The sequence below is a fragment of the Tupaia chinensis genome, unplaced genomic scaffold (genome assembly GCF_000334495.1).
Source record: "Tupaia chinensis unplaced genomic scaffold, TupChi_1.0 Scaffold000315_1, whole genome shotgun sequence".
Lineage (NCBI taxonomy): Eukaryota > Metazoa > Chordata > Mammalia > Scandentia > Tupaiidae > Tupaia > Tupaia belangeri.
Genome location: NW_006159808.1, coordinates 1,101,221 through 1,111,878, shown reverse-complemented (window position 1 = coordinate 1,111,878; position 10,658 = coordinate 1,101,221). Strand labels below are relative to the sequence as shown.

Sequence of the window (10,658 nt, the reverse complement as noted above, 5' to 3'; positions counted from 1 at the left end):
GTGTGCGTACATGTCCATGATCCTGAGAGGAGAATGGAGGAGAAGGGATTGCTGCATGGCCATTCCCCCCCCCCGGGGGGGGTGATTTCTCACTTTCTGTCTCTCTGTCTCTCTCTGTCTTTCTGGCGAGCACACGTGCCCTATAGCAAAAACCTCTCCAAAAAATAAATAAATAAATAAATGACTACAAGGCCCCTTTACAGAAACTCGTGTTGACATAATAACATATATTTGTTTTTTGTATACAATGTGTGCTCTGGTTTTTTGTTTGCTTGTTTAACAAAGACAATCCTGTATTTTCCAGGAGTGAACTGAGAAAATGAAATAAAAAGATTTCTTTATGAGGGGAAATATTAGATACTGTTGACACCTTTTGAATAGTTTCATTTAAAAATTCTCAAAAATTAAATAAGTTTCATTTGTCTTATTTTTTGTGGCATCTCCACTATTAAATAGTCTCATAACTTATGTAGATGCTTCAATCATATTTATATTATTTATAATTATTGTTTTATAAGTACTTTAAAAAAAACACATAAAAAGGCAATAGCTTTAAAAGGCTTACAACAGTTTTTTAAATCGTATCTTTAGGCATAACAAATCACTTCCTCCCAAATGTCTCATTATTTATTTATTTTTATCTGTTGTAGGCATTTGTGTTGCTACCATAAGTTTGTCGTTATGTGTTCGCATTTTAACCACATATACATTGATGTGTTTTGCTGGTTTTAGTATGAAGGAGAAAATATTTATTGCTTTATCATGGATGCCCAAAGCTACAGTCCAGGTAAGAACTTATTAAGCTTTTCTTACAATTTTAGTGTTGATGATTTTTTTCCAAAGGAAAAATCGTATTCCAATCATAAAATAATTAGCCTTACTTTTTAAATTTTTTATTGATCATAACTGTTAAATAAATCATTTAACATTTTTTTAAGTGGTTTTTGCTATAGGGCACGTGTACTCGCCAGAAAGACAGAGAGAGACAGAGAGACAGAAAGCGAGAAATAACCCCCCCAGAAGGGATGGCCATGCCGCAATCCCTTCTCCTCCATTCTTCTCTCGGGATCTTGGGCACGCACGCACAGGCACCTGGCATGAGTTTAAGCCACTGAGTCCGGGACTCAAACCACGGTAGACTACATGGGAGTCCAGCGACATAGCCATTACACTAACTGCTGGTCCCAAAATAATTTAACATTTTAATGTCTCAGTTTTAAAAAGCAATTCTTCTGAAATTGAAATGCTTATTTTTAATGAAAAATACTTTCTAAATTAATGAAAATATTTTTCTGTTTTCCTAAAATATAATTAAGAGTATACCTAAAAACTGTAAATTTATATTTTGCTAGATACTATAGAGTTAAATGTTATTATTTTAAAGTATAAATATACTTTTTAAATTATCTTTTCCTACCTCTGCCACTTCCTCTACCACACAAATGCATATAACATTGTTTTTAATTTTATATTTATTTGCATGATTATTTGATTAGTGACTGACTTCTTCTTTCTCCCATGGGAAAAAAGAGTACATAAGAAGGACAGGCATAGTGTCTGGGTTGTTTTGTTTATTTTTTCACTATTGTCCCCTGGTATTTAATACGATGTCCAGTATGCAGAAGGTAAATATGCATTGAATACTTGTAAGAATGAATAAATGAATGAATAAAAAGGGCAATTTATGCCTTTACTTGTTTATTATTTTTTTCCTACTGAAAGATATATCTGCTTATTGTTAGTTAGACTGTTTAACCTAGCAGCAGAATACCTTCCTTAACTTCCTGAGGTTCTTTTCTCCATTGTCAGTTTAAAACAGAAGCTGGTGGGACCAGCAGTTAGCATAATGGCTATGTCGCTGGACTCCCATGTAGTCGACCGCAGCTCGTGTCCCGGACCCGGTGGCTTAAAACTCATGCCGGGCGCGTGTGCACGCGTGCCCAAGATCCCGAGAGGAGAGTGGAGGAGAAGGGATTACGGTGTGGCCATCCCCCCGGGGGGTGATTTCTCGCTTTCTGTCTCTCTGTCTCTCTCTGTCTGTCTGGCCAGTGCACGCGCCCTATAGCAAAAACCTCTCCAAAAAAACCCCCCAAAAAACAGAAGCTGGCAAGTTTCTGTACAACACAGTTCTCTACTACCATGGTTAGAAAGGCTGGCCCACTGGAACCAGCAGTTAGCGTAATGGCTATGTCGCTGGACTCCCATGTAGTTGACTGCGGTTCGCGTCCTGGACCCGGTGGCTTAAACTCACGCCGGGCGTGTGTGCGTGTGTGCCCAAGATCCCGAGAGGAGAATGGAGGAGAAGGGATTGCAGTGTGGCCATCCCTTCTGGGGGGTGATTTCTCGCTTTCTGTCTCTCTGTCTCTCTGTCTTCCTGGCGAGCGCATGCGCCCTATAGCAAAAACCTCTCAAAAAAAAAAAAAAAAAAAGATAGAAAGAAAGAAAGAAAGGCTGGCCCACTGTGCCAGACTGTTGAGGATCCCATGTTACTTGCCTGTAACTGTAGGTGAGTTATTTCCTAAGCTCTCAATTCTTCAATGCACTTTTTTCACAGTGAAGTCTGTGATTATAGCTACTTCACAGCAGTCCGTGAGCACCGACAGAGAAAACCTTCGTGAAGGGGATGAGCACAGTCTGACACGTGTCGTGCTCGTGTGATTTGACCTTCACGAAATAGAAAGAATGCTTTTGGTTTTGATCTCTGCTGCAGGGAATGGCACATCTACAAATGGAGAATTATTGCTATTCTGTTCTCCCTTGTTCCAACAGTGCACTTGCTATTTTCTTTTATTATTTCATGATTTTTATAAAGCAGGGAAAGAAAGATAATCCTGTAATATTATTCTGCTTCTGCCTCCTCCTGTCTGTTAGGTCCAGGCTGTCTTCTCCTTTTTTTTATTTTTAAGAGGGATTTTTGCTATCAGGGTACATGTGCTCGCTGTAGAGACAGACAGAATTCCCCCCCCCGGGGGGATGGCCACGCACAATCCCTCTCCTCCATTCTCCTCTCAGGATATTGAGCATGCACATCCATGTGCTGGGCATTTTTACAAGCTGCTGGGTCGGGGACTCGAACCACAGTCAACCATGTGGTAGTCCATGACGTAACCATTTTGTCATCCTCTGGTCCCAGGTTCAGGCTCTCTTCTGTACAATGAGTATCAAACTGATTCCAGAGACCAGCAAGATATAAAATTAATCATTTGTGCAAGTAGAGAATCACAACAGTAACTAGATGATGTTATGTCAGAAATTCTGATGATGTCGAAATTTTTAAATTTAAGAAATTTCACTTCTATCCTCTTCCTCTATTCTTTGCTGCTGAAGTAAAACTGGTTACGTTTCAGTCCATTATTTATTTATCTTTAATTTTGCTAGAGAGCACATGTGCTTGCCAGAGGGGAGAGAGAAGGAAAGCGAGAAAGCATCCCTATGGGAGATGGTCACATCCCAGTCCCTTTTCCATTTATCGTTTTGGAATTTGGGGCCCACGTGTACAGGCACCCAGCATGTCTCTCAGGTCCCTGGGTCTAGGACTTGAGCCATGTAGTGGGCCATGTGGCCTGGCCCTTTCTCTTATTCCTCTATTTAGAAATACGGATGAAGGGACCAGCAGTTAGTGTAATGGCTATGTCGCTGGACTCCCACATAGTCGACCGCGGTTTGCGTCCCGGACCCGGTGACTTAAAACTCAGGCCGGGCGCGTGTGTGTGCGTGCCCAAGATCCCAAGAGGAGACTGGAGGAGAGGGATTGCAGCGTGGCCATCCACCCTGGGGGGGTGATTTCTTGCTTTCTGTCTCTCTGTCTCTCTCTCTGTCTGTCTGGCGAGCGCACGCGCCCTATAGCAAAAACCTCTCCAAAAAAAAAAAAGAAAAGAAATACGGATGAAAATTAAAGTGGAGAAATGGAGCTATTAAAAGGGTAAATAATTTAGTTCACAATGTAAGATCAGTGTGTTAACAGAGAAATAATAGAAGTTGGGCCAGCCAGTGTGTGGTTATGGCAACTAGATAAATCCCACATGGCCAACTGCAGAGTTTGACTCCCAGACCCAGTGGCTTGAAAACACACCAGAGGGACCAACAGAAGGCATAATGGTTACATTGCTGGACTCCCATGTAGTTGACTGCAGTTTGAGTCCTGGACCCAGTGACTTAAAGCTCAGTGCCGGGCATGTATGCATACATGCTCAAAATCCCAAGAGGTGTACTGAGCAGATGGGATTATGGCATGGCCATCACCCCAGGGGGTGATTTCTCGCTTTCTGTCTCTCTTTCTCTCCAGCAAGTGCACATGCCCTATAGCAAAAACCTCTCTGAAAAGAAGAGAAAGAAAAACACACAGGAGCATGTGTATGCATGCCCAAAACCCCAAGAAGAGAATGAAGGAAAAAGGATTTGGGTGTGACCATTTCCCCAGGGTGTGCATTCTCACTTTCCCTTTTTTTTCCTCTGTCTCTCTTCTGATGGTGCATGCACCTATGGCAGATAAAAGAAAAAAAGAAATACTGAACGTTTCAGGCAATAGGTGGAAATCATTTACCATCTAATCGTAGTCCCCATAGAAAGTGTTGTCATGAAGACTGAATGACTTAAATGCTCTAAATGTCAAGCGTTAAGAATAGTCCCTGCTGTATGACAAATGCTATGTAACAGTATACATACTAGCTTTAGCCGTTATCATTATAACCCTCTTTCTATTTTTTTTTTTTTTACCTTTTTGACATATGGTACATGTGCTCACCAGAAAGAGACAGAGAGGGACAAGAGGGAAAGTGAAAAATCACCCTCCAGGAGGGATGGCCACACCACAGTCCCCTCTCCTTCATTCTTCTGGGATTTCGGGCATGCATACACACATGCCTGGTGTGATTTTCAAGCCACCAGGCCTAGGACTAGAACCATAGTTGGACATGTAGGACATCCAGTGCCTTAACCACTATGCCACCTGGTGACCCATCATGATCCTCTCTTAAAAGTCAGTGGTTGGGACCCGCCGATGGCATAATGGCTATGTTGCTGTACTGCCATGTAGTAGACTGCAGTTCAAGTCCTGGACCCAGTGGCTTTATTCATGCCAGGTGCGTGTGCACTCATGCCCAAGATCCCAAGAGGAGAATGGAGGAGCAGGGATTGTGCTGTGACCATCCCCCCGGGGGGTGAGTTCTTGCTTTCTGTCTTTCTGCCTTTCTGGCAAGTGCACGCACCCTATAGCAAAAACCTCTCAAAAAAAAAATAAATAAATAAAAAGTCAGTGGTTTCTTAGTAGTTCTTTTATGTTCAAATCCTCTTCTAAACTGTAAGATTCTTTAGAGTTGATTTTCTGTCTAATTCATATTTTCCTATCACCTAGCTAAGACTTCTGTTCAGTAAACAAAAAGTTATCATATAGAAGCTATCTCACCTTTAATCACTGACTTGGAACATAGAAATTGATCTTTTTTTTTTTTGAGAGGTGTTTTTGTTTGTTTGTTTTTCTTATTGGGCGCGTGCGCTCACCAGAAAGACAGAAAGACAGAGAGATAGAAAGCCAGAAATCACCCCCCAGAGGGAATGGCCACGCCACAATCCCTTCTCCTCGATTCTTCTCTTGGGATCTTGGGCATGCATGCACACACGCCCGGCGTGAGTTTAAGCCACCAGGTCCAGGACTCGAACCGTGGTCGACTACATGGAAGTCCAGCAACACAGTCAAAGAAAGAACTGCTGGTCCCTATAGAAATTGATCTTGAAGGGCTCTTTTGCTATAATGTCCAATGTAAAAGGTAATATTTCTACCACTATCTTGTTACTCTACAACTCCAAAGACCTATTAAATAGAGGTATTTGATTCCTAAAAATCTGAAAGCAATTTTATGCCTAACTGGTAAATACAGTAGTCCCTCCTATTTTCAGTTTTGCTCTCATAGCAGTCTCAGTTATCCATGATTAGTCACAACCTGAAAATATTAAATGGAGAAATCTAGAAATAAACAGCTCATAAGATTTGAATCCCATGCTGTTCTGAGTGGCAGGATGAAATCTTGCACCATCTCATTCCGAAGCACCTGGAATTGGAGTCATTTCTCCGTGCGGCAAACCCAGCTGCATGCGTCACCCGCCCTTAGTCACTCAGTGGCAGCCCGGTTATCAGATAACTGCCAGAGCATCACAGTGTTTGCGTTCAGCCTTTATTTTACTTCATAATGCCCCCAAAGTACAAGAGTAACGATGCTGGCAATTTGAGTATGCCAAAGAGAAACTGTTAAGGTGCTTCCTTAAGTAAAAAGGCAAAAGTTCTCAGTAAGGAGAGGAAAGCATCTGATGTGAGGAGCGAAGGTCTATGGTAAGAACACATCTTCACTCTGAATTGGGAAGGAGGAATAAACCGTGCCGACTTTGCTCTGGTACCTCAGGCTGCACACGCTGCCGCCGGCGTGGCCGCAGAGTCCTCAGTTAGGGTGGGAAGGCAGGAGCAGAAGGTGTGGTCGGGCCAGCGGCCACCTGTGCGCTGGAAGGCACTGAGTGTGGACGAAGACTTTGGCACCGGCCTCCCCAAGACAGGCGGCACGAAGTGCTTACTGCAAGTAAGGGGAAACAGAAATTACCGAAGAACCCGTGGTGGCACGCTGCTCGATGCTGGTACTCATTGTGGCCACATGGGAGGCCCCGGTTAGATTCTGGCCCACCATGAAAAGCTGGGTGCCTGTAGTTCCAGCTACTCAGGGATCTGGGGCAGAAGGGTTGAGACATGGAGAGGTCTGTCTGAAAGGAAAAAAATAATTTCGAGAGAGGCTCTGTCCATGAAGAAGCTGCTGCCACATTTCCAGCAGAGTTGAAGAAGGTGATTAAGAAAAAAGCATTCCGTCCAAAGCAAGTCTTCAGCTGAGGTGGAACTGGACTGTCCTGGAAGAAGATACCCAATAAAACCTACATCACAGAAGTGCAAAGGAAGCACCAGGGATAAACTGAGGAGGGACGGATCTGCTCTGGTACTTGTGGCAGCGCTGCAGGGATGCGGTAGAGCCAGACGGAGTGTACAGAGTGGACACGTGAGCTGTCAGAACAAAACTCACATGTCTGTGCCGCAGTATAAGCAGAAAACGTGGGCGGCAGCCTTCTCGTTTACAGAATGGCTTCACCAGTGCTTTGTCCCAGCAGTGACAAAATACTTGGAAGGGTGAGGTTGGAAAGTAAAGTCCTGTTAATAATAGACAATGCACCTGACCATCCTGAATCTCCTATGAAATAAAAACATCAAGGTTGTATTTTTACCTCCAAATACAATGTCATTATTTAAACTGCTGGGGCAGGACCGTCATTTGGAGTGCCAGGGCCATACACAACCCAGTATTTTATTGCATTCGGTCATCTGGATCATTATTGCTGATGTAATGGCATTTGTCTACCCTGCAGTGGAGGGATTAAAATCAGAAATTTGTAATACCTGTTGGAATAATTTATTAAGTCATGAATGATTTTTAGAGGCTTCCAAGGGATCAAAGAAGTTAGAAAATCATCCACACAGTTAGTGGAGAAGAATTTGCCAACTTGCTTAATGAAGTAGAAGCACACATTGAAGGCCATGGAGAAGTATTAAAAATGAGGAATCAGAAGGACGTGTTGAGTCCTCTATGAAGGAGGAAGAAGATGAAGAGAACATTGAAACAGAACCAGCAGTGTGGACATTACCAAAATTTATGAAATAACTATGAGGGTCAGTCTGTAAAAAGTTCATGGAAATGTGCATTAGAAAAAAGGAATGAATTTTTTGCACCAAAATAAACTGTGTGATCGGCAAAAGATGACAGCTTCTGCAACAGCATTTTGATGTCTCAAAAGGAGAGAAGACGATATCTGATTACAGTGTTCTTCCAGAAGTTCAGCAAAAATCCACTTTCAGCTCCCAAGGATTTCCACCCAGCAACCTGTCTTGCTCCTCACTTCTAACCATCAACAATGTCATGGCTCCAGATCCAGGTCACAGGAATGGACAGTCCCCCTTCTGGCGTATCATCAAAAGACCAGGAGCAGCTGACACTCCCTCGCCAGGCCTCTGTCACTCACTCACATCACTCCTCACCTCGGAACACCACAGGGGAGTGAGGACGGGACAGGGGGATGTTTTCAGAGAGAGCCACCACAATCACACGACTTTTACCACAGTATGCCATTACAGTTGTTCTGTTTTATTGTTGCCATTATCACGTCACTGGGACTGATCTATGGGTTAAACTATCAGAGGATGTGTGTATAGGAGAAGACATAGTTTCTAGAGGGTTCTCTACATTCTGCAGCCTGAGTCACCCACTGAGGTTCTCGGAAAGTACCCCCCAGATAAGGGGAGGCTGCTGTACAAAGAGAGAGGGTTAGCAGGAAATTTGCTCTATGTCAATAAACATAGCTATACTAGAAGATACTTGGGGGTAACTTTATAATCCAGTAGCATCATTCCAAAACAAAGAAATCAAAGGAATTCATCCCCTGCCCATCAGGGGTAGAGACAGAAAGAAACTTACCATGATCCGAATACCTACTATGTCCCAGGTATTCTTTGCATTCTCCTATTTAATCTCCACAGCCACCTAGAGAGGTGAGTATTTTGTTGTTTATTTTACAAGTAATTGGAAGGTTAGGGAGCTTGAGTCACGTGTATAAAATTACTCGCCTGGTTGCAGCAAAGGCAGAATTCAAATCCATTTTGCCGGATTCCAAACTTCTGGTCAGCCCTGCTCTATCACCTGCCTCTCAGGCAAGAACAGAAGGAAAACACATCTCGGGGAACCTTGAGAAAGCGTAGTAGCTGTGCTGTCTTGCTGCAGACAAGAACCTAGTGGTACGTGGGAAAGGTGACCCTGGCTCAGTTAGGACTCGAGGCCCTGAGGGTGACGTGAGCACTGGGGGAAAACCAAGCACGAGGTCAGCCCCAACTGCCGGACGCTGGTTCTTCCCCCCAGGTGTATGGACCGGAAGGGCAGAACTGAGGATTCACAGCCACTGCTCCGCACCCTTAGTCGTGCCTTTTCTCGGGAGCCTCGGGGCTTTATCTTAGCAGAGCCATTTACTTTGGTTCATCGAACTCTGTGTAACATTTTTCTTTGTGTCCCGTTTTCTCCCCCAACGCAGGCTGTATTAGGTCCTCTGGCTCTAGAAACAGCAAGGATCTCGGCGCCGTACTTGGAAACCTATTCGAAGGACGTGATGACGGTGGCATTCTTATCCATCTTGATCACAGCTCCAAACGGAGCCTTGCTTATTGGCATACTAGGGCCCAAAATGCTCACGCGCTGCTACGATCCGGGCAAAGTGGAGGCGCAGCTGTCGGAATGCAAACACCATTAAAGTTTCTCAGCCATCACGTGCCTGCTTCCTTGAACGAATTATTCGCCTGACAGAACAAATTTAAAGTACAAGTATCTGGAGATTATATGTCCAGAATTTAGTAAATACGTGACTTCACTACAGGACTTTCCTCTGATTTTTTTATCCTAGTTAATTTAACAAAAATAATACCAAATGGAGTGCTCTCTTAGTATTTACGTATTTCTTCTTCTCTTTTTTCTTTCTTTTCTTTTGCTATAAGGTGTGTGCACTGGCCAAAGGCAGATAGGCAGAAAAGAGAGAGAGAGTAAGAAAGCACCTTCCCCTCAAGGGGATGACCACATTGCAGTCCCTTCTCCTTCTTTCTCCTGGGATTTTGGGCATGCATGCACACGTGCCCAGTGTTTTCCACGCCGCCCAGTCTTGCTAAAGAATCCCACAGGACTGTGCTGTGATTCTTCTACTGGAGTTTGCCACACCGCACAGTGTTTCTGCCCACTGCATGTACCTCTGATACCACAGTTTTCTAGAGCGTGCAGTGCAGGCGTTAGGACCGCCCACTGCTCTGTAGCCTGGGCCTGCCCAAGAGCCCTCTCCTGCTCTAAATTCCTGTCAAAGCTGGCAGCCTTCTGTGCTACTCAGAAAATGTGTCAGAGCAATGTTCTTCAGTGTGGAATTTGCCACCTCCAAAACCCAGGGGCCTATGAGGCACTATGTTTTCTTCTTCATCGTGGGAATCATGGGAATGTGAGATGTAATAATTTCTTTCTCCTGGGATTTTGGGCATGCATGCACACGTGCCCAGTGTTTTCCACGCCGCCCAGTCTTGCTAAAGAATCCCACAGGACTGTGCTGTGATTCTTCTACTGGAGTTTGCCACACCGCACAGTGTTTCTGCCCACTGCATGTACCTCTGATACCACAGTTTTCTAGAGCGTGCAGTGCAGGCGTTAGGACCGCCCACTGCTCTGTAGCCTGGGCCTGCCCAAGAGCCCTCTCCTGCTCTAAATTCCTGTCAAAGCTGGCAGCCTTCTGTGCTACTCAGAAAATGTGTCAGAGCAATGTTCTTCAGTGTGGAATTTGCCACCTCCAAAACCCAGGGGCCTATGAGGCACTATGTTTTCTTCTTCATCGTGGGAATCATGGGAATGTGAGATGTAATAATTTGTCCTTTATTTTAGACACATCCCAGACCACTGAACCTCCTAAATTTTTTTTTTTTGGATAGGTTTTTGCTATAGAGCGCATGTGCTCGCCAGAAAGACAGAGAGAGAGAGACAGAGAAAGTGAGAAATCATCCCCGAGGGGGGATGGCCACACCGCAGTCCCTTCTCCTCCATTCTCTTGGGATCTCTCTC

At 44.1% G+C, this 10,658-nt stretch overlaps 2 protein-coding genes across 11 annotated transcripts in view; both read left to right on the top strand.

Annotated features, from left to right (window-relative positions):
* SLC9B1 (solute carrier family 9 member B1) overlaps positions 1-9,458 on the top strand; it is a 60,304-nt gene extending 50,846 nt beyond the window's left edge. For 7 of the 10 annotated variants that reach the window (XM_006151149.2, XM_006151152.2, XM_006151147.2 and 4 more), the window contains 2 exons: positions 651-787; positions 9,106-9,457. In XM_006151149.2, the coding sequence (XP_006151211.1) occupies positions 651-787; positions 9,106-9,321 (353 nt within the window). In that variant the 3' untranslated portion in view covers positions 9,322-9,457. Of the gene's footprint in view, positions 1-650; positions 788-9,105 lie in introns of all 10 variants that reach the window. The other 3 variants (XM_014588859.1, XM_027772918.1, XM_014588857.1) reach the window with 1 other exon arrangement.
* Positions 9,459-9,958: 500 nt separating this feature from the next.
* Positions 9,959-10,658, top strand: part of LOC102471680 (uncharacterized) — a 4,537-nt gene continuing 3,837 nt past the window's right edge. The window contains exon 1 of the mRNA XM_027772932.1: positions 9,959-10,047. Coding sequence (XP_027628733.1) covers positions 9,959-10,047 — 89 coding nt within the window. The remainder of the gene's footprint in view (positions 10,048-10,658) is intronic.